This window comes from Furipterus horrens, unplaced genomic scaffold (genome assembly GCF_987537825.1).
Source record: "Furipterus horrens unplaced genomic scaffold, mFurHor1.1.pri manual_scaffold_11, whole genome shotgun sequence".
NCBI lineage: Eukaryota > Metazoa > Chordata > Mammalia > Chiroptera > Furipteridae > Furipterus > Furipterus horrens.
This window is the reverse complement of record NW_028327181.1, coordinates 11,306,483-11,330,643: the sequence shown is the minus strand read 5'-3', so window position 1 is coordinate 11,330,643 and position 24,161 is coordinate 11,306,483. Positions and strand designations below refer to the sequence as shown.

The 24,161-nt window shown below is 46.7% G+C and overlaps 1 protein-coding gene across 1 annotated transcript in view; it reads right to left on the bottom strand.

Annotated features, from left to right (window-relative positions):
- Nucleotides 1-2,983: 2,983 nt before the first annotated feature.
- SVOP (SV2 related protein) overlaps nucleotides 2,984-24,161 on the bottom strand; it is a 49,704-nt gene continuing 28,526 nt past the window's right edge. Inside the window, exons 8-16 of the mRNA XM_090292211.1 lie at nucleotides 22,513-22,638; nucleotides 21,567-21,695; nucleotides 19,772-19,845; nucleotides 17,967-18,043; nucleotides 13,106-13,213; nucleotides 10,568-10,679; nucleotides 9,616-9,697; nucleotides 5,778-5,867; nucleotides 2,984-4,497 (exon numbers count right to left, since the gene is read on the bottom strand). Coding sequence (XP_090148337.1) covers nucleotides 4,291-4,497; nucleotides 5,778-5,867; nucleotides 9,616-9,697; nucleotides 10,568-10,679; nucleotides 13,106-13,213; nucleotides 17,967-18,043; nucleotides 19,772-19,845; nucleotides 21,567-21,695; nucleotides 22,513-22,638 — 1,005 coding nt within the window. The 3' untranslated portion in view covers nucleotides 2,984-4,290. The remainder of the gene's footprint in view (nucleotides 4,498-5,777; nucleotides 5,868-9,615; nucleotides 9,698-10,567; nucleotides 10,680-13,105; nucleotides 13,214-17,966; nucleotides 18,044-19,771; nucleotides 19,846-21,566; nucleotides 21,696-22,512; nucleotides 22,639-24,161) is intronic.

Sequence of the window (24,161 nt, the reverse complement as noted above, 5' to 3'; positions counted from 1 at the left end):
CCACTTATTTAGACCTCCAATTCTTTCAGCAATGCTTTGTATTATACTTTGTAAAGACCTTGCACCCCTTTCATTAAATTCATTCCTTAGTGTTTTATTCTTTTTGATGCTATTGTGAGTGGAATTGTTCTTTTATTGATGGATTTAGAAAGTATTCTGTGCTCTGGCATTTGAAGTGGTTCGTCATCAAATATTCTTGGTTAACCAAAACTGATCATATATGATGTATCTGGATGTTTAAATGTGAAGGAATCAGAATACAATAAAGCACCAGCAGTGACTCCAGTCTGGCTGAAACCACTGAGTCTCTGAGGAATCAAAGAGGCCTCAGAACATTCTAGAGCTTTAGGGTTAGCATCTTGTGTGTCTCCCAGAACACTCCGCATCCCTCCATTAGCAGCCACATCACACTGTATCACCCTGACCTATTTATGCCTGTATCTGCCACTACACTCCGAGTGCTTGAAGATAAGAACCATGTCTCACTCTTTTTGTCATCCGATGCATGGTGGAGACTCCACACATGCTGACCACATGCTATGACATGATTCATAATAGTTACGATGAAGAGACCTGAGAGTTTACATATGTAACGCTGTGGATCCCAGACATACCTGTAATTGTGCCACTGTGTTGAAAGAGAAGGCCAAAGCCACCATGTTTGTACCTCTTGACCCTGTCCCCGCCACCCATCTTAATTGGACCAGGACTAGAACCAACCCTAAACTGGACCAATCAGCTTCCGCCCCTGAGGGTTTGGAAGTGGGACGCTGAGCAGCCGAGCCAGCTGTTCGCAGAGCTGCGCCGGGGTAAGTGGAAGCCATGTGCACCATGAGGCCTGTGCAGCAACCACTTGGAGGCAGAAGAAAGCAGGTCTACAGAGAAGAGTGGAAATGGGGGCCACGGATCCGGAGAGGGGGCTGTCTCGGGCCCTGGAAGCTCCCGTTCCCTGCTGCTTGTGTGAGGCCAGGCTGCACTTTATTTCTGAGACCTTCCTAACCTTTCAGAGGCCGCAAACTGGTAGCCTGTTAACCAAGCTTGCCGTGCAACAGTTGAATTTTATTGGGCTCACATATCATTTTAATTTTTTTAATCCAAAATACTAAAATTTGGAGATTCGTCATACAAAATCCAGATTTCTGTTTTGAAAATTGGAAGATCCCATCAAGCAAAAAAAAAAAAAAAAAATCAGCTACGACTGAGTAGTTGCCACCTCTTTTCTGAACAGGACCTGTGCTCCTTACTCTGCCACTCCCTCCACGCTTCCTGTTTCCCTCTTTTATGTCCCCTGGGTGTCCCCTGTAGGAAATTAACTAGCGACCCCAGCCTTATAATAAAACTGTACCTGTTCATTTGAATTAACCCGAGTCCAGTCGCTATTGCTTGCAATTAAAACAGCTTTGATGAGAACTGCGTGACAAGGCTTCTCTCTACCATCCCCCATTGCACCACCACCATCTTCCTTCCTCCGTGCTAACAGGGTCCCAAGTTTGTTTCAAGAGGCCGTGCGTATCCTTTAATCCTATGGGGAGTAGGTCCTTCCTTCGCCAGCCCTAGGGAAGGATTCATGCTGGGATGGGCAGAGGCCCCAGGTCTGACAGTGTGAAGCGATGGTAAATGTGCTGAACGGCTTCCCTTTTAACCAAAGAACAGCAGACCCACGGGAAGGAAGACCTTTGGTCACTGCTTCTTCCCCGTTCTACCTCCTTTGAAAACACAGAGGAGGCCTGGCACTTCAGCAGCCATCTTGGGACCATGCGGTCTCAGACGGGCAACATGCAGAAGATGGCAGAGAAGAAAGGCAAAAGGGAGTTGGGTCTGTGATGACCTGGCTGAGCTGCTGAATCTTTCTTAGAACTGCCTGACTCTGGGCTTGTTATTAAGTGAACAAGTAATATTTTAATATTTTAAGCTACTATTGACTAGTGAATAGTAGCTCAAGGTATCCAGTCCTTGGATGTTTATTAGTAGTAACCAAGGGAGACTCTGAATCTCATCCTCCAAGGCTCTCTGTTGCTTAATATTATTTAAAAATAATGAATGTCCATAATCACTTCAAAGTCCATCTCTAAGATAGTCTTTCCTCTCATTGCCCACACCACCAAGGGTCATTTATGTGTCCCTGGGAATATTTGAAGTAAAGAAAAGAAACTATATAACCCTGGCTACACTGAACACCTTTTGCCATTTTCTGAAATCTTTCCAAACATGCAGAGAAATAGATGACATTTCCATTAATGGAAATGGGAGCTTTTGGGGAATTCAAAATTAGATACAAATGTCCTCAGCTAAAGACTTGGGCAACTTTTGTGGCAGCTCTTGTGTCATTCAATAATATTGATTATTTTTAAAAGGCAGGCAATTTAGAAGGCAAGAATTTTTAACTTTCATTTTCTCAAGAAGAGAAAGCTCTGGATTGCAGGCCTCTTTGCCCCCAGCCCCTGGAAAACATTTCTGCCCACCAAGTCCTCCTTCCCCACCCCAGCCCCCAAATCCTCCAGGTTATTTGAGGGTAAAGGGAGTGGACATGCTCATCCGGCAGTGTCTGGCCAGCTGAAAGGCAAAAAGGACAAGCGAAGGTTCTGTGTTACCCGGGAGAGCTCAGTAGACCAGAAATAATGAGAGCTCTAGCCACTCAGGGTTCAAGGGTACACGCGCATTGCCAGGCAGAGGCAGATCTGCCAAGCCGCTTCCTCTCCGGCTGACTACTTGGGCCAAGGGGGCTGCAGCCCATATTCCAGGGACACAGGATTGTCTGCAGTTGACCTAGGACATGAACCTGAAGAAGCTGCCCACTGTGACCTCAACACCGTTAGAATAAAGTATTGCCTCCAACAGACTCCAAGTCACAATGTTGGCAGCCAACTGTACGTTTCCTCTTTATGGGAAGGATGATCCCGGATGGACAAAGTTGGCACAACCATTTGGGCTGAACTGTCACTAGGACATTACGACAAATGAACAGACTTCGCCCCTCGCGATGTCCATCACCAACATGTTTTAATAAGAGATGAACGTACACATTTGTCTTCCTCACAATACTGACTTCAGGCAGGTATCTCCAAGCAGAGGGTCAGTCTTCTCTGACCTTTGATGGGATCCAGCAGCTTCCCCTCTCCTTCTCTAGGTCCCCTGCCTTCACGATAGGGACAGGGCTCCCGTAAACCAAATCCAGGAGGTGGATGTGGTTGGCTGAGACATGGGGTCAGCCCTTCCTTCCAAGGCCAACCTGAAATCCAAATGACCTCCCTCCTCTTCCTTTGAAAATGTACACATTTCACACACCCCGTTCCTCCCCACTCCATGGCTTCCCTGCCGTGGGTTCCGTTGCCGGGATCCCAGGAGCTGCCTCTGTGTAAAGACCAAGCCAACCCTTGATAGCAAGGATGGCTGGAGATGCATCTTTTTGTTTTCTCTGTCCATTTCGCCATCCACCCAAGCTCAAAACCCAAAGCGCTGAGACCTGAGTTAACTGTTTTCTTTCCCCAAGAGTCACCAATCCGCCTGACTGGAGAGCAGGCAAGAAAAGAAGCCCCAACATGGTTCAGGGCTTACAGACGTGGGGCCCCGGCTTTGACTCTGGGCTCGACTCTCACCTTTCTTTCGCCTCAGTCCCCAATGCCGGGTGGAACAGCTTTTGGGGGTTGTCATCAGCCGTCCCTTTGGACACATTTGGATCCCCTGGAGCCAGGGACAGCAACTCCAAAGGGGGCTGGTGGGGCATGTGGCTCAAGTTCAAATGCACGTCCATCTGCCAGAGTCGCCACAAGTCAGGCCCTGCCTGGGGAGGCAAACCGAAAGGCCCCTTCTGAGGGAGCATTTCTCAGACCCAAGAAAGAACACTCAGGCCACACCCGAGTCACCTGCAATTTCAAAGAGGAAAGCTGGGGTCTGGGGTGTAGGAGAAACCTACTGAGCAGGTTTGGTGGGTGGACGGCAGGTCTCACGGGTCTGGGCCTGGATTGTGTCTGTGGAGATCTTTTGGTTGTTGTTCACCAAGGATGTGGACCAGCTAACTCTGGATGGTGTCTGGCTGGCTACTGGTGTCACCAGGCAGTCCTAGTGTGGCAGTTTCCCATGCAGATCCACAGGTTATTAACAAACCTCCCCCCAACACATACAGAAAACCTCTGGAGCAAATGCCTCCCCATCCATGGGTGGGTCTCAATGAATATGAGCAACCGGGGTCCCGGTCGTACTCTTGGGTGAGTTCTTGGTGTCGGCAGTGACGGTCGGTGCCCCAGACGGGCTCCCCCAGCCTCCAAGACCAGCTCAGCCCCTCATAGGTCACTACTCCTGAGAGCCAGAGTTAGACCTGGTGACGCCTGGGCCGTGCGTCCCTCGGCCGACCATCTCCTGGCCCCACTCCCGGTGGCTGGATTCCTGCAGTCCGCGGCCTTTGGTCTCGATGGGCAAAAAGCAGGAGGCCACAGCAGCCAGGAGGCAGCAGCCACTGTAAACCGCCAGGGTCAGGTACACGGAGGATTCCAACATCACCTGGAGGGGGAAGATGCGTGTCAGTGAGAGCATCCGTTCTGAGTGGACCACCAACCACTGAGATGCTATTGATCATGCCAGACCCTCTGGTGGCCACTGTCCGCTTGTCCCACTTAGTCCTCATGACAGCACCAGGTGATGGGTTCTCTGTCCCCATTTTACAGGGGGAAAAACTGAGGGTTAACTACCATGCCAAAGTTCATACAGATGCTAAGGATGGGGTTGGGATTTGAACCCAGACCCCGTCAGGCCCAGTGATCTGTCTTCCTTATAATGATACTCTCTCCTGGAGCAGTACCTCCGCTGACTTCCTAGCTGGATGGCACACAGCGGGGCTGGACCTGATTTCCTCCTTTGGCAAATAGGCATAAGGGCAGTGTCCACTTCCTAATGAGAGGATACCTTAGCAGCACTTGGCACCACGCAGGCACACGGCGAGCTCTCAGCCAGTATTAGTTGGCAGTGGCACACAATGGCTAAACACAACAGCGCAGAACAGAAGTGCTCGGCTAAAACACGTGCTGGAATTCTATGTACGTGAACTACCCAGCTAGGTAAATCCACACAGACAGAACGCAGATGCGGGGTTTCCAGGGGCTGCAGGGAGAGGGAACTGGGGAGTGACTGCTTAAGGGGCACAGAGTTTTATTTTGGGTGATGAAAATGCTTTGGAACGAGCTAGAGGTGGCGGGTGCACAACACTGTGAATGTACTAAATGCCACTGAAATTGTTCACTTCACGAGGGCTAATTTTTGTGTGATGTGGCTTTTCTCTCAAGTTTAGAAAGCGATAAAAATAAAAACCCCGTACATTAGATATTTAAAAAGCAAAAAGATTTCAAAATAAGATCCCTACATATGGGTGGAAATGCTTCAAGACACACAGAGTTGCAAAATTCCACAACTACACCTAATTATCCAACTCAGAAACCAGGAACGGCAACATTTGTTTCCCATAAAATCATGGCGGCCTACTCGTTTTCATCCAAACTATTTTTGGCCAGATTCTATGACACCCCTGAGGTCTTCTGCATGGGAAAGACCTGGGTTTGATTCCCCAGCTTCTCTACTTTTCAGCTGTGTGACCTTGGGCAAGTCCCTTTACCCTTCTGAGCTTTTCTCATCTGCAAGCAATGTGTCTTTTCTCTTAAGATGGGTTGTTAGGATAAAATAAGATAATGCACACAAGAGGGTTCCGCAGAAGGCTCAGCATGTAGTAACTGCTTGCCACGTGCTGGCTTTTGTCTACACACCCCATCTGTATTTGGTGTGTCACCTACCTGAGCAATGAACGGAGTGATGAGAGCACCCACTCTTGCCATGCCACTGCAGCTGCCCAGGCCCAGCGCTCGCGTCGCCGTGGGGTACACCTGAAATACAGCCACCAGATGTGGCCTTGAAAAATGCAAGCCCTGCCCTGGCTGGTGTGGCTCAATGGATTGAGCACTGGCCTGCGAACCAAAGGGTCGCCGGTTCAATTCTCAGTCAGGGCACATGCCTGGGTTGTGGGCCAGGTCCCCAGCTGGGGGCGTGCAAAAGGCAACCATGTATTGATGTTTCTCTCCCTCTCTTTCTCCCTCCCCTCCCCTCTCTAAAAATAAATATATAAAAAAAAAGGGGGGGGGGAAATGCAAGTTCTTCTTCCAGCTCTGGCTCAGGAATGATGGGACTGACCCCCAGGGGTGGGCCTGAAGTTAGGGAGACTCCCTCAGGTGTTGGTGACCTCACTAGGGGTGAGATACTGGGGTGAAGATTCTTACCCCAAAGGAGATAAGAAGTTCAACTGAGAAAGAGGACGAGAGGCTGAGCTGTGGGTGGGAACCCAGTAAGCGGGTCCTTCTGCCCTGGTGGTCACCAAAGACTCCTCCAGGAACTCCGTTCAGGAGCCAGGTACGGTCCTACCCGCCACTTCCCACTATTTCACCTTGAAGCACCGGTTATGGACTTTCAAGGCATTTCACGAAGAGAGAGACTGAAATGTTTACATGGCTTCTCAGTTCATCCCCAGGAGTGGCCATGCACCTGCTTCTCCTCTGGGCAAAGTGGGAAGGGACTGTGCGTTTTCTAGGACACCGTGATTCAAAGGGAGCATATCTTCCCCATTCTCTTCCCCTTTCTGCTGGCTGGAAGGGGGACTCTGAGGCTTTAGGGCAGGGTTTCCAACTTGGGCACAATGGGGACGGGGCTGTCGTGTGCACTGTAGGATGCTTAGCAGCATCTCTGGCCTCTACCCACTAGATGTGGTCACATTTCCGCACCTGCCATTCCAGTTGTGACAACCTAAAAAATATCGAGATTGCCAAATGTCCCCAAGGAGGCAAAAATCACCCTTGGTTCACAGTCTGAACGAGGGAGTCACAGGATGCAAGGAGCCTGGGTCCCTGGATCACTGTGGAGAGCATAGCTGTCCGTCAGCCTGGCACACCCACATTGGACTGTTTCATACATGAGAAACTTCTTTTGTGTCAACACATTCTGTTTGGGGGAGTTATTTGTCACAGGAGGTAGCATGCCTCTAACAAACACCATGCCCAGTGTAGAAAGCTTAAAATGAATGAAAAGCCGAAGGAGGAAAAACAAAACTCATGCACGATTCCAACAGTCAGAGACCATTGTCACATTTTTATGTGTATTCTTCTAGTTTTTCTGTGATTGGACACCTATATTCCTTCTTTTATTTATTCACTCAACAAACACGTTTTGAATGCATACCATATATATTTATATATGATATTTTAACTCAGTTAATTACATAAGCAACATATAAGCATATTCTTGTAAAAAACCTAAATTTCCTATTAATCTACTCCTTCTCTCAGGAACATTCTCCCCATAGGACTCCACTATTATGAAGTTGGAATGTATCCTCTCAGATCTGTTAAAATATGTAGATCTAGAAAATATATAGCATTGGAGCATTTTTTCCACAAAGCAAAAGGTCACCAGTTCGATTCCGGTCAGGACACACAACCTGGGTTGCAAGTCCAGTTCCCCATTGGGGTATGAGCGAGAGGCAGCCGGTCAATGTACCTCTCATGCATCGATGTTTCTCTCCCCCTCTCCCTCTCTCTAAAAATAAATAAATAAAATCTTAAAGAAAAAAATAACATTGTTTTTAAAATATAGATGGTCTCATACTATACATATCAGTCTGAATCTTGTTTTTTCTATTCAGCAGTACACCTTAAAATCCTGTCCACATCAGTGTACTGACAGCTACCTGCCACCTCCTTCTTTTTAACTGATGTGACTGTAGGCCACAACCCACTAGTCCAGTTTACAATGCAGTAGACATTGATGGACATTGTATGAAGCTAAACTTAATACATATACACATACATACATATTAGACTAGAACTATAGATCCTATTACATAATAATAAATTTATATAGTTTTATATGTTAATATATCAATTAATAATTAACATGTATAATTATATATAGTATGGCAAAGTACAGTATATATCACATAGAGGATATGTAATGTATAAGATAGTATAATATATAGAGTGTATGTATACTATATAGTATAGCAAGTATAGTACATAAGATATAGTGTATATGTACTATATAGTATAGTATGGTATATAATAGAGTTTATATATAGTATATAGTAAGGCACAGTATATACTATAGTATATAACATATACTGTATATACGTACTATATAGTGCAATACAGTGTAGTGCAGTGCAGTATAGTATTGCAGCTGTTAAAAAGAACAAAGTAGATCCGTATGTTCTGTGCTCATTGTTTTCCCCCTTTCTCTCTGGAACATCTCTCTACCCTTCCCCACCTGTGGGGGACCGCTCCTTGTGGTTTTAGGAATTGTAGCCCAAGCCATGAGCCAACCTCCCCACCCCCTGGGGAGGCCTTTAAGTCTCATCAGAAAACCGAAAGGCTATGCAGCAGACAGGACCAAAGGCCACTCAGAGGGTTCCCACGGGAATTGGATTTAAAGAATGCATATTGTGCTTTAGAGCTTGCTCTGCTTCTCTTATCTCTTAGTTAACTATAAACAACCTGTAGCTAGAAATGGATGAAGCCTTGCACCTGATGTCAGCATGGCATCAAGATGTTTAATAGACCCTGACACAGACTGGTCACTGTGTTCTTTATATTGATATCTGTAATCAGTAACTGTCAACTGTAACCCGAGCATCTGAAAGCTTATTGATGATTCATAAATCTTGACCTTGTATCTCCCAAATCCCCTCCTCCATAAAAGGCATGGGAGACGGAACTTCAGCGCTCTTCTCCCCTAAAGAGATTAGCCACCTCCCTTCCCTCTGGACAAAATACAGTGTCCAGGATAAGTTTGTTTTTCCACTGTGTTCCTGAAATCTCTGCTGGACAGGGAGTTTCCCACTGAGCTGGGGCGTTGGAGGCAGGACAGCCTCGCCCACCTTATTCCCTACCCTGGCGGCTGGCCTATGTGGACCACAAAGGGCTCCTTGGCCTTCTGGCTTCCACTTGGGTTCAGTTAATGGGCAGCCCCAGTGGGGGATGGGCAGGAGGTGGGAGAGAGAGGCTGGGGTATTTATTTTCCTGCTCCTTCCTTTCCAGGTTGTCTCAGGCCACTTGTGTCCTGTAACTAAAGGTCACAGCTTCTCTCTACACACCTTTCTCCTGGGACCCTGTCATACCTCCTTTCTCAGGACTTGGATGGTAACAGCATCCCCAGCCACCCCCATCCCAGTGGTGCTGCTCTGCCATTTTGTAGTTTCCCTAAGCCCTGCCCCACTCCACTGCAATTATGCCCTTTATTAAACTCCCCTCAATTGCTCAGTTCTCAATTTCACACGTGCACTAACTTACATTAATAAATGCTTAGAAAAAACCTACACTGAACTATCCAAGAAGGATATCTCTGGCAAAGAGGAATGAGGGGTCCTCTCACTTTTGGTTTATACAGCTCTGTATCATGTGGACCTTCTACGCAGAACATAAATTTTTAGAAGCAGAAAAAATTGTAGAAAGATAGCCTGAAATAATGAAGGGCTTCATAGTTGTCTCTCAGACCCAAGGACAAATTCCATACCAAGGAGCCCAAGCTGGGTGTTTCCAGAGACAGACCTCCCTCCCTCACTGTCCCGCTGCTCCCCAACACCGCTCCTACCTCAGGCGTGTAAACATAGGCCGCTTGGAAGCCTCCGGAAATAAACGCTCTTGCAACAAAGAGTAACAGAGTAAGCATAGTTCTAGGGAGAGAAAAAGAGGATGAGCAAGCACTCCTGCCCAGGCAGAATTTACACCCGAGAAACCAGCAAAGCCCACCCTCACTCAGCACACATGGATGCAGGCAGGCATGCGGGTACTCATGTCTTGGTGTCCTCTCTAAAAGCCTGCTTTAAAAACTTTATCATTCTCTAAAACACCAGGCTGAGAGATGGAAACATCTGAGGAGCCCGGGTGGGGGCCAAGGTTGGGGAGAAGGGATATAAATAATCAGAAGTCCAGATAGGACCCCGTGGGGCAGGTATTGAGCCAGGATTCAGTTGAGCCAAGGAAAGTAAACTTCTATTCAGTATTTTTAGGATTATCCTGGTCCCCAACCTTCTGTTCCATTGTTCCCATAAATGTCTCAGAGTATCAATATTTCATGGTCTGGGCTATATATTCAGACCTTGCACAGATTCCTCATCAGGTTTTGTCTGGGTCCTCTCATAGGTCAAGGGAGGCCCAGGCCGCTTCCATATTCTGAGCCAGAAGAGGATTATAAAACAGGGCCTATTTAACATATTTCCATGGAACAAGTGAACACTTTTAACCCACACATAAATTAAATAGCTATCTGCACAATCTCATTGGGAGAGGCTGTCAAAAGTCTAAATGTGACGATATTGGAGTAAAACCTGGACCAAAATGCATTCTTGTCCACACCCCCATCAGAGGCTCCCCAACTCTGAGCCTGATCTTTTGGTCAGTTTTAAGGCAGTCAGGAGCCTCAGTCCTAGTGACGGGCTGGAAGGAATCCCTCAGGTGACCCCTGGGGGGTGCAATCCACACCTGCAGGCCCACAACCTGAGAAATCAGCCTCCTGGCCAGAGAGAGCCGGTTTCACCACCCACCTGCCAACACAGATGAACAGCAGCAGGCTGCAGAAGGAGAAGACGGCGAAGCACAGAGCCATGGTCTTCTTGCGGCCCAGGCGGTCAATGATCCACAGAGTCACAAGGACACCTGGAAGGGAGCAGGGCACAATGGCAGGCAGCTACGGGGATGGCTTCCAATGACCCCCACCTCCTGGTATTCACAGCCTGTACAATCCCCTTGAGAGTGGGCCAGACCTAGTGACTCACTTCTAATGACTAGAATACAGCCGAAGTGATGGACTGTTGCTTCTCATGCGTTTGCCCTGTTGGCCACCTGGCAAGGAACTGAAGGCGAGGAACCTGAGGTCCTCAGCCCAACGACCCCGGAGGAATTGAATCCTGCCAACAACCATGTGACTGAGCGTGGGAGCAGGTCCTGCTGCAGATGAGCTTTCAGATGAGACACAAACCCTGGGCCAGCACCTCCAACGCAGCCTTGTGAAATACCCTGCGCTGGGCAGGGTACCCAGGGAAGCCACTCCCAGGGTCCTGACCCACAGAAACTATAATAGATATGTGTTGTTTTAAGCCCCCTAAAACCTGTGAAAATTGGTTACACAGTAATGGATAACTAATATAGACACCAAGGGGAACCTGAATATTGGTGTTCACTGAGTCCAGGTGGTGGACACCTGGAATGAGAGTCAGAACCACGTGGGTTCTAAGACCTCATCTTTCCTCTAACTTGCCATGTGGTCTTGGGTTAGTCCCTTGCCTTCCCTGAGCCTCAATTTCTTCATCTGTAAAATGGAATTAAATAAAAATAACACTCCTGACCTCTGTAGAGGCAGTATAACATAGTGCTTATTATTATTGTTAACAACAATAATTATTAAATCTGGGTCAAGCATTTTTACATCTATTACCTCTTTTACATCTATTTTTAGATCTATTCCATATTTATACAATCAATACATTGAGTGCCTCCTGTATGTCAGGAACTGTTCCAGGAGCTTGGGATGTGTCAGTGAACCAAAACCAAGAATAAACCAATAAACAAAATAAATAAAGGAGGAGAATCAGAGTTTTAGAAAGATCACATCATAGAAATGGGCAGTGCTTGAAGTCACAGAAATGGCAATTGGTCATGCTGGTTCAACTCCAGAGTCTTTACTCTTCCTTCCTATACTCTATGAGGAAAGTGTTTTAGAAGAAAGCAAGATGGTGTAGTAGAGGCGTGAGGGCTCTGAGCTCTAGGGTGGGACCCCAGGTCTGAGCTCTGGCAGCTGTGGGGCTCAGTGTCTCAGCTGGGTATCCAAGAAGCAGACTCTGCGGCAAGAGTGCGAATACGAAGTGCATACTTGAGAGGTCGTCCAAGGCAGCGCCAGTAGGAGACAGGGAAGGAAAACACCAAACAACGGTGCCTATCAAGCAATTACCACTGCGGGCAGTTGCTGCTGAAATTGCCGAATTCCACTGTAGGAGTCTGGGAGCCAGCACGAAACATGCACCTTAGAATTCTCCTGCCTGATGGGCGAGGAAGCCGCGGCATTGACACACCAACTCCTGCAGGCATTGGGTGAAGGCTGTTCCCAGGTGTTAATTCCCTGGCACTTCTGGCCACTTTGCTTGCTTTTAGGCTTTTCATTCCTCCTGAGACAGCCCTCGGGCACAGAGATGCACACACTGGCAGCAGCAAGTTGCGGGAACAGTTTCTGCTACACCTCTCCAAGGCTTGGTGTCTCCAGTTGTAAAATGGAAATACTTATACAACTTCACAAGATCAAATGAGAACTTACTGGTAAAATGTTTAGCACAGTACCTGGTATACAGTAAGCACTCAATAAATACTAGATATTATTATAATAATCATTATTGCTTCTAAAGGAAAAAGCTACATCACTGTTGCTTTATGTGCAGGTTTGGATTTTTGACATCTTGCTGGTCCCTTCCAGTGTGACCGGTGTTGGGGGACAATTCTCCGTTGGTCTTTCATATTTCGCTACATCTTGTGAGCAGTTACTAGCTGCCCTTTCGTTCCAGGCTCTCATTTCAAGGTTGTTTTTATAGACATAGCCTCGGAAGATATACAGGCTCCTTCTAGAGCAAAGGGCACATCTGTTTACTGTCCAGTGAAATAAAGATGCCATCTTTTTCTGGGATGAAGGCTGGGAAGGTTTCTGGCAGCCTATTTTAAAAGATTTCAGTTCCTGAGGCTTGAGATTTCTCAGTTGTGCTGCACATCCATTGCACGGTAGTATCTCCCTGGATCCTTCCTCATCATCCCCATGGGACTTGGGGCAAGTGGAGCTGGCACTGATATGTTACTCATGCCGTTTGCTGTGCTGTGAGTCTTTTGTCTCTGACCAGGAGTCTCATGTCTTCAGCCAGCGTGCATGAAACTGGGCAGCTTAACTTGCTAGCCTTCAAGTAGAGTAAAATCTCAGCCCCTTCACAGTTCTTGACAATGTGTAGCTCAGAGTTGAAAAAATAATTCCCAGCTCCCCTGCAATTGGGATTTGCTTCCAGGTGGCACCAGGAAAGTGGCTTGCCCCATTCCCACACATCTCTCACCTGGGAATTCAGAGAGGGTGGTCCACAGCAGGTCCATGTAATCCTCCTCACTCAGGTACTCACAGGCCAAGCTGCACTTGGCCTCTACTGCCTTCTTCCGGCTGGAAACTGGGAGGTGGGAGACACAGAGAGGACAAGCAATGTGCAGAGCCTCCAACCACACCCTCCTGATCCTCACACCTTCTTTGAGTATGATTTGGCAGGGGTGTCGTGGAAAGAGCCCAGACTCAGGAGTCAGACAGACTCAGGTGTGAATCCTGCCCAGCAGCGCTATAGCTTCACGGCTCTGAGTATCAGTTTCATCAAAAAAAAAAAAAAAAAAAAAAAAAAGAAAGAAAAACAAAAAACCAAGGCTAATAAAACCACTGGGCAAGATAGTTGAGAGAATGAAAGCAAACTGTGAACATGAATGTGCTTAGCCCAGAATTAGCACCTTCTAGGTGCTCTTGTGGCAGACAGACTCTAGGGTGGTCCCAATGATCCCCACCTATATTATCTGGCCCCCATCACTTCCTTGATCCCACTTTTTATCTCTCTCTCTCCATCGTTCATCCAGCCACAACAGCCCCCTTGCTGTTCCTTCAACAAGTAAGGCGTACACCTGCCCCAGCACCTTTGCACTTGCTGCTTCCTCTCCCTGGATGGCACTTTATACATTCCCACGACTAATTTCCTCACCTCCTTCAAGCCTTCCCTTAAATCTCACCTTCTCATTGAGACCACTCTGACCATCTCATTTAAAACTTCAACCAACACACTATCCCTTGCTCTGCCCCACCCCGACCTCCCTTGACTCTTCTCTACTCTCTCCCCCAAGCCCCTGGAAAAGTATTTGTTAGAAAATAGCATAACAGACTTTGAAATTGACGAAAATGCCCCATCAAATCACCTTTCTAGATTACCTCACCTTTTATTATCACTGAGCTATTTTACAACTGCACATTCTAGAATACTGATATGAATGCAAATGATCCTCATCCATCAAAACGCAAATTGTGTCTGGTGGCGATGCAATGGACTATTGCCTTATGCATACTGACAAGTTTTGCCTCTAATTCAAAATCAGTTTCAGCGTTCTCAGTTGTCATGTACATGTGTTTTGAGTTATCCTTTGAACCAGCTGTAACCCCTTAATGGTGTTAACAGATAATTCTCCACGGGTCACTCATGCTTCCACCGGCTGCCTTTGCTCTGGACCAGCAGTTCTCAACCTGTGAGTTGCGACCCCCTTTGGGGGGTCGAACAATCCTTTCACAGGGGTCGCCTAAGATCATCGGAAAACACATATATAATTACATATTGTTTTTGTGATTAATCACTATGCTTTAATTATGTTCAATTTGTACCAATGAAAATACATCCTGCATATCAGATATTTACATTACGATTCATAACAGTAGCAAAATTACAGTTATGAAGTAGCAACGAAGATAATTTTATGGTTGGGGGTCACCGTCGTCGTCGGCAGCCGTCCGTCTTGAGAGACGATGGTGTAGCTTCTTAAGAGTCTATCTGCACCGCCGAGAATGGTTGTGCAGTCCGACTCGGGAGTGACACGGTATCTGTCTCCTCCCGTGTTGAATCGACATCTTACGATGACGCTGGAGTGTCCTCTCCAGTGAAGCTGAAGCTACAGAGCCTGGGCAGGGTGATATGGAGGGTCTGCTGTTGCCCATGCAGCAGACCCCCCCTCTCTTCGCAGCTGAAGGGTCCAAGGGAAAGACGGAGTCAATACAGCTTGGCTTCAGGTGCGCCGCAGGAGTTGCCGGTGTTGACTACAACGTCAAACCGCCTTAGGGACTCCGGCTCCGGATTTTCTGTCGGGGTTTACTCCCTTAGCCTTTCCCCTGAAGAGGTATGCCGCAAGGCAGCGGAGGTTTTTTGGAATCAGAGTTTTCCTTCTCTGATGTGCCCTGACTGGAAGATCGAACCAGCGACACTTAGCTCGCAGGCCGACGCTCAATCCACTGAGCCAAACCAGCCAGGGGTCACCACAACATGAGGAACTGTATTGAAGGGTCGCGGCATTAGGAAGGTTGAGAACCACTGCTCTGGACTATCTTGTCAAGGGCTTTTATTTAGCAAACAGTCTTGAAAGATAGAGTATTTCCTTTGGCGAAAAGGGTAGCTTTGTTTATAACCTTCAAAGATATAGTGTCACCCTGCAGGGCAAAGGGTGGGCAGCCAGGCCTACCATCCAGTGTAAAAGATCTGGGTGCCCTAAGCTCAGGGATCCTCTCTTGTAAGCCAGCCCACTGCTTTTGCAGATATCACCTGCCCCTCTTTATGTTGCCCTCTGGGAACTGGGGCTTAAGGAACAGGTGTAAGAAAATACTGGCCACCTCACTATTGCTATTACTGTGCATAATAAAGTCCTTTGTCTCTGACCCAGGAGTGTCATGTCTTCTGCTGGCATCTATGCAAACTGTGAAAGGCTGATTTGCTAGCTTGCAAATAGGTAAAATCTCATTAGTTCACAGTTCTTAATGACCAATTCATTCGTTAATTGATAAAGAAAAGAAAAGAAAATCTTTGACATGTGTCCATTTTATATTTGTATGAGAGACATGATTTTGATGGGGGAACTCAAGAGTTAAAGGGTTTAACTTCAGTCACAGTTGATAGGCTTCCGTGATTAATGCATGTGGAAAGCTGTTATTCTGGGAAGTGGAATGCATGACCTACCTGACCCCAGGAGGTCAATAAGGTGTGCAACCTGTGTGCCCCAGGTGTTCTGCAAGAGGTGGAGATGGGATCTGAGCCATTGTGTTCCAGGGAGGGGACACAGATAAAGGATTGTTGATCAGCAGATAAAGAAATACTAGGAAAATCACCTCGGGACTGAAACTTATCTAATTAACCTTTTCAAAACCTCTTACCTACCTTTTCCTTCTCCCTAAAAGAAGGAGGGCTTGAGGTGAGATAGGAAGGTCGTTTTTAGGGTATGTAACCTGCCATATTCTCAGATCTCAGGCATCTGTATAAAGCGCCATAAAGATTCAATCCTTGTCTCTACTTATTGGTTCTGGTAGTGACAGGCAGCACAAATGCCAACTTTTCCAATTTCAGTTTTACCTTTTCTTTAGTTTTTCCTTTAAGACATTTATCACCTTCCAATACACTATGAAATTTGCTTTAAGCTAGTCTGTCTCTCTCTCTCTCTCTCTCTCTCTCTCTCTCTCTGTCTACCAAAATGTAAGTCCACAGAGCAGGGATGTTTGTCTTTTGTATTCAGTGATATATCCTAACACTTGGCCAGTACTAAGAAAATACTGAATGAATGAATGAATGAATGAATGAATGACTTGCCTAAGGTCCCACAGCTATGCGGTGCTAGAACTCACTTTCCCTGATTTCTTGCTGTGGTCTTGTTCCACAGAATTACTCTCCTACCCAAAGAGAAGAGAGAGCAGAGAGAGGTTGGCAACTATCACCTGGAGTTCAAATCTGATCTCCTGCCTGTTTCTGCCTGATCCATGGGTTAGTGTGGTTTTTACATTTTAAAGTGATTTTTAAAAACTGAAAGAATACCACTTCGTGGCATAAAAATGATGTGAAATTCAAATCTGTCTTCACAAATCAGGTTTTATCAGAACACAAGCAAGCTTTTCATTTACACGTTGTCCCTAACTGCTCCTCTGCTACGTCTGGGCTGTCTGTCTCAAAGAGCCTAAAATGTTTACTCTCTGGCCCTTTACAGAAAAAGTTGCCAAGCCCACTTTATAGCATCCCACTGGATCCTCTGCTTTGCATCAACAGGCCCACTGTTAGGGGCATGCAATATACGCTCCCTGGATACCAAACCCCAAACCTACAACTGAGCTGCTTCCTCGGAGCGGTTAATTTAGACTCCCACTTCCCCCAGTGAGACGGGGCTCCACCATCTCACTAAATCCTTACACCGCAAGACAAAACTATTAACTAAGATTAAAGAGGCTTCATACAAAACAGATAATTGGGCAAATCCTGCAGACGAGCAGGAACTTGATCCCTTTATTCCCCCACCCTGGGTTCAATGCTAGGAAGCAAGCACATATTCTCTTAAAGACAGAATGACTTGAAAGCCCAGAGACAGGCATAGAGACTTTGCTTTTTATTCATTCCTTTTGTCCAGTGCGTCCTACCTCCAGCGGCACAATAGAATCACCTGGGGAGCTTTTATAACCCACTCATGCCTGCGCTCCACCTCAGGGATGCTGATTAAATCGGTCTGGGCATTGCTTAACTGGTGCTGGCGGTGTTTAAAAGCTCCCCCGAGTGATTCTGTTGTGTGACCGCAGTTGAGATCCAACCTGGTTCTCAGAATGAACGTTCACATGAGAATTGCTGCGCAGGGTCACAGCCACCGAACTCAGTGCTGCACTGCATGGAGCACTAGAAGGGGTGACTCTAGCCCTGGCCGGTAGTCCAGTAGGTTAGAACGTCATCCCCGTACACCATGGTTGCTGTTTGATCCCCAGGCAGGGCACATACAAGAATCAACCCATGAATGTATCAATAAGTAGAGCAACAAATAGATGTTTCTTTCTCTCTTGTTCTCCTGCACCCCGTCCCCTCTAAATCAATAAAAATTGGAAAAAAAGTGACTCTGCTGTCATGTCACTTCTAACACGACAAGATTGTCCAGGCTTCAATGGAGCACCGTGGAGCCCACAGCCCAGGTCTTCTGTGCTCAGATTTTGCAGAAACTTTCTCCCTGGAGTCTGTGGGGGAAGGTCACTGGGGTCTGTGCAAGGGCAGGCCCTGTGAGGGCAGACCCGGGGTGGGAGCGTGTGTGTGACCGCATGTGTGACCGTGTGTGTGTGACAGTGTGTGCTGGGCGGAGGGGTAGTTCACTGGTAAACAGCGGTGGGATACTCACTGCTGCAGACATCTCCTGCCTGGAAGAGCTCTGTGGTGAGCAGGACTAATCCATAGTAAGAAAATGCATTGGAAAACCTGCCAGGAAGGAAGGAAGAAAGGTAAAGAATTGGGCCTTTGGGGGCTTTCCTGGGGCCCCTGAGCTGGTCGAGGTTAGGTACAAACCACAGTGATGTGATAAAGGGACTTGATCCTGTGTCCTCTGAAAGAGCAAGAACTGTATTATATCACCAACATGCCACCCACAAGCCTGTTTACTCAACTGGCAATAGAGCAAAAAATGGGGGGGACCAAAATTTGGAAGAAAGCACAGTATTGACACCTGTCAGGGCTTTCAGGTTGAGTTGGTCTGTTCAACTTGGATAGGAAAGGGGGGTGGGTGGGAAGCTTTAATAATAAATAGAATTGGGTTCCAGCTCTTTCCCCAAATTCCAAAGAGCTAAATCAATGCACCAAGCATTTATTAAATAGCTGTTGTGTGTCCAGTAAAAGTGTGAAGTCTGAAGACTTCATTAGAATTTCAGATCATAATAACACAGCTCGTTAATTCCCGGCTGTCCCAGAAACCAGAATGCTCAAGTCTGTAGGACTAGAACATTCTCATCCAGCATAGTACAGTATGTGGGAACTCAGTCACAATCAGATGCCAACGATTGATTTCCTTGGGTTACAATATGTGCTAGCAAAGATACTGATTTCTTAACAATGGCTTCCGTATTTGGATAGTGCCAGCCCAACAGAATCACATGCACCCAAAGATAGATACTCTCAATTCTATACCCACCTCCACACTCCTTTTTAAAACTCCTACAGACTCCACCTTTATACGGGGCACACAGTAGGTGCTTAATAAATGCTTGGAGAGTTGGTTCAGCTCTTAGGAATGTAGGGGCAGAGTTCATAGATGGAGTTCTGTAAACGGAGCCCCGTTCTGTATAGTATCAAAGCTTTTCCCTCCTCTTGTCTACAACTGACCGCTTTCATGGATGCTCCCTGGCTGATCACTGCTTAAGCAAAACAGGGCACAAAGCCTTACCCAGGCCAGCGGCATGCACTGTGAATGCTATGCACACGATGTGGTAGAGAGTTGAAAGAAGAGTTGAAACTTGACTAGTTGTGGAGATAAAAGCCTCCCCTCCAGCCCCTGCCAATGACTGTTATTTAAGAAAAGTAGAACATGATCAGAACTGCAAGTTCGAAGAATGCCCATGTTGACCAGATCAATGGTTCCCCAGATACAGGCCCTGTATCACTGGTGGTACCCAAGGCGACACGGGTGGAGCAGGAAACTGATACAGCGTAAATATGAAATCTCGTGAAAAAAAATGTCCTCTTAAGTTTCCTTTCAATTCTTTCGATTGTATCCCAGTCTTACTTAAGTGATGAGTTACTCAGGTGAATGAGTCCTTAGCAACTCCCCTCTCGGTCTCTCTATCTTTTAAATACAGCCACTCAGTGCCTTTGGCAAACCATCAACCTGGCAACTTTTTCCTGTATTTATCTTTAAGAGCACCTTGTGTCTATGGCCTGAAATTAAAATGTTTTATTGTTTAAAGAAGACATATAAAGTTTCCTTTTCAAAGGCATTTATCTGAGTAAAAAGCGAGTCAAGTTAAAGAAAAAAGACTAGGAAAATAATAGTACAGGTGATATCTGGATAAGACAGGGTTTGGGAAAGTGATGCTCAAACTACTGAATTTTGCAAATGCTGCCTGAGATCAAAAAGTTCTCTGTGCTTCGTGTTAAAACAAAACCCAAAAGAGGGCACAGATGCAGGGGATCAAAGTGTCAAGAAATGGCTCTTACCATATAAACCACAGCAACAAGGTTGTCCATCTAAAATGGGGCGTGAAAAGGTCCCTCATTTTGCCTCGGTCTTCCTGTTTCAAGACAAAAATATGCAGATGTGTGGGTACCGGCTGGTGGACACCCGTGGCTGAGAGGGGGGCTTCTTCTGGGCTGGACACTGAAGCTCCAAGAACCGAGAACTCAGATCCCCAGCCCAGTATGGCTAAATTGGCCTCTCAGACCAGGACCCAGCAATTTCCAGAGTCTTGATTCCGAAGGATGGAGACATTCTGAACCTCCTACCCCATCCTGGAATCCTGAAGCTGGGGAGCAGACCCCTGGGGGCCCCTGACACCTCTCAGGTAGTTTCATGGACCCAGGGAGCAGAAAACCAGTCCAAGGGACGTCCAACCATATCATGTCTCGCACCCAAGGTGATAAAAATTAATGTGACAAAAATTAATGTGACAATGAAGTCACTTAAAAGCCATTTGCCAAAAGACAGATTAGCTAAGTGATCCATTTACCAATTTCATATAATTTGCTAATTTTTCAAAGCTTTGCCTCACAATATTCTTTTAAAATATATATTCTATGACTAATTATATTCTTCTTAGATATAGTTAATGAACATATTTTTCTTAGTAGCAGTTTCAGAAATGTTTTCTTATTTAAATATGCTAAAAGTTAAAAAAAATTATAGGCCATGGGTGGTTTAGTCTATGAGTATTGCCTTCATGAATAAAAATATTTTGGTAATATATCCTTCAACAAAAGAGACAGCATTCATTAAATATGCTCATTGAATATATTTAAGAGTGTATTTATTGACTATATTTAGGACTATTTAGAGAGAATATATTGATGAATTACTGCGTTAATATGTACATAGAGAAAATACATTTAAAAAGAACAATCCTGAAAACACGTTTTTGGTAATTGATACATTGGCAAGTTAATTCAGGAAAACTTGCTTTTGGAAAATTGGTCTGCTTCCAGAAAGCCCTTCTCTTTTTTTTTTTTTTTCTTGTCTCAGAATTCACCACCTCCTTGGAGCCTTCCTGGACCATCATGCTGCCAAAAGTAGATTTGGATCTGTCTCTAGGCCTGTATCGTCAGACCATGCAAAAACAGCTCCTCTCACCTGGTGAAATTTCATTCAGTTCTTTTTCCATAATACAAAAACAATTAGAAATATAATTTTATTTTAAAAGATCATTTCCTTGCAGGGTCTGTCATTTGTTAAAGGGTATTTGGCATGAATGAGGGCAGGGATCGCAGCCTTGAATCTAATCGCCTTTTCCCCACGTGCTTGGTGCGTCTGCGCACACGCACGCGGAAGGTGCTCGTAAATTCCGACTGTGGTGTATTCCCGTATGGTGTTGCCACCAGAGCTATGCGCTATCCATTAAGAATGTCTTCTGAGCACAGCACCGGGGATCTAAGCCTATCAGGATGCTTTCTAATATGGATTTATTGTCCAGCCTTTGCCGATCAATCACATTTGCTAATCAGACTTCATCGGTGCTGAAAGGTGAAACAGAAGCAGTAGTTACGTGATCCATTAGGGGACACTGTGTTACATTCCTCTAATCATTGGCTAAATTCTCCAGGTGGCACTTTTAGGACGTGGCTGTGAAAATATACCAATTGGAGTCGCCAGATTCCCCTCGCAGGATTTGCCCACCGCACCCCCACCCAATCCCTGTACACCCGTGATCACACGCACGCATGCCCCACTCATGTACATCCATGTGCCCTGCTGCACACACAGGGACACGACAGCCGCAGAGTCAGCGGACCAGGAACTGACCTGTCTGGAAATGATGAGTTTCCCCAGTGGCATGGGGGCTCCATTTTCTGTCGCTATCCTCTTTAGGGTGGCGATGGCCTTTTCCTGGTTCCCGGACAGCACATCATACCTTGCACTCTCCGGCAGCCACTGTAGGGACAGGAGACCCACGTGTGGCAGGTTAGGGTGGCTCCAGCCTCACCCTCATTTGTGTGTGGAAACCTTAAGGGCGGGGACTCTGGAGCCAGAGGACTGGTTTCAAATCCTGACTCTGCCATTGAGTATACTGGTCGTGTGACCTTGAGCAATTGTTTGACCTCTCTATGCCTCCATTTCCTCATTCATAAAATGGGGATAACCTCTTAGGCTTGCTGAGAGGATTAAACAGGAGGCCCCAGACAAAGTGCTTAGCCCAGTGCCTGGAAGGGATAACACAGCTAGTGTCGTTGCTGTTCCTACTACAGCAGTCCCTCTATATCGCGGTTCACTTATCGCGGCCTCACTGTATCGCGGGGTTTTTTAAAATATTATATTTAATTATTTATCGTGCATTTTCCGTTATATCGCGGGATTTTGGGGTACTGTATACGTATGTTGTTAAAGTTACGTAGGTTTAAGAGTGTAGAATATGTTTAAGAACATAAGTAGTGTTTATAAAAGTGTGGAAAAGGTTAATAAGGGAATGGGAAAGGTTACTAAGGAACTGGGAACGGTTTATAAGTGTGTGGGAAGGGTTTATAAAACATTAAAATATATATAAATACTAAAATAAATGTAAGGTTCCTACTTCACGGATTTTCACCTATCGCGGGGGGTCTAGAACATAATACCCGCGATAAGTGAGGGAATACTGTACTGTTATTTGGCGCTTCTGTCAGAGTTTCATGTGAAGGCTGAATTAAGCCAAAATATGGCGAACAGCAGGAGGTCACGTAGCAAAGGTTGTGACCTCTGAAAGAATACCTACAAAACACAGGACAGCGAAGATGAGGAGCGGGACAGCCGAGAGGATGAGCAGCCAACGCCAGCCCAGGCTGGGCATCACAAACACAGCCAGGATGACCTCGAACACTGTCCCGATGGCCCAGAACACCTGGCACAGAAGAATGGGAGTCAGTGACGGGGGCGGCATTGGCTAACACAGTGAGCAATTTCAGGGCCATTGTAGACAAGGGAATCCATATGGCTAAGGGGTCCCTGGGGTCAGTGAGGATGGAACAGCCCTCCCTTTGCCTGCGGTTTATATGGGTAGGCCAGAGCCGCCATGTTGCCCATCTCTTGAGAGTGCTGTTCACAATCTATAATATTTGCATGGCGCCCACTGGAGTGCGAGCTGTGGCAGCTCTGGTTAAGGAGATCAATATGAGTAATATTGTGTGAGGTCAGAATGGTAGCGGGCATGCTGGTTTTTGTCCACTGACATCCATCTCCCCTGCCCAGCAGCGCTCCGGTGCCCTTGATCAGAATTGCCTCTGCCCCGTGGGGCTGCGTGTTCTCTGTGTGCCTCTCCAAGTCACTCCCCATCCTCTTCACCCAGAGTCCACAGGCTCCCTGTCCTCTGGCTTCCCACTGGGTGCAGCCAGCAGGGACCCCCACAGGGGTGGGAGGGAGGGAAGAAGGAAAGAGTGACTGGCCGCTCAGTCCTCTGGCTCCCTCTCCGCAGGGTCACGGTGGGCTGGCTGCATTGCTCGGTGGAAGGTTACAGCTCCCGTCCGACAGGCCTGGCCATACAACTAACTAACACACACACTCTCTCTCTCTGGGCTACTGATTACTCCCTCCCTTTGCCCTTTCAGGCCCGTGGTGAGAATACCCCTGCAAGGCCATTACGAGTACTCCTTTTGTGAAATGCTCTTCCAAGATGCCTAATCTGAGTATGTTCTTTTCTGCTGCAAGCCTGACTCCACAGCTATCGTCCACTTCCAAACCACTCCTTTAGCTACCCCAACAGTTCTGGGGGCCCCCAAGAGCCTTCCTAAATCTCCTTTTCCTTAAATTAGCCACAGTCTATTTCCGTTGCTAACAACTGGGGTGACTATCAAAATGTCTAACTACTGGGATAGCACTGACAATCATACTAGACCCTGGTCATACACTTCCTCCACCGCCACCCTGACAATGCCAGGTGCTAACCCTTTAGTTGCTAGATCACGAAGAGTTCTTGGGGGAGGGTCCTAAAGGGGTCAGGTGATGAGGGGTAGTCAAGGCTCAGAATCAGCTGTCACACATGCATTTCAGTATTTAAACAACTGGTTCATCTGGACCATCCTGATTGGTCAGGTCTGGATGCAGTCAAGATAGTTAAGTTGGGCTATGGGATCGATGTGATCAATATTGTCAGTGTAGTCATGGTAACTAGGAAGGTCAAAGTGGCATCACAGTCATCACTGTGGACATCAGTGTCCAGTAGGGACAAGCATACCATTCTGACACTGCCTGGAGGAGGGGCCGTTGGGCAGCTCTGAGTTTGCCATGAGATCTTCCAGATCATGGCTGGAAAATGGATCACAGGATGCTGGCAGGAGGGCTTGAGAGGGACTCGCTGGACAAGAGAGTTTGAAGGCAGCCTATTGGCCACAAAGGTGGCCACGAATGGAGATCTTGGACAAGACAAGG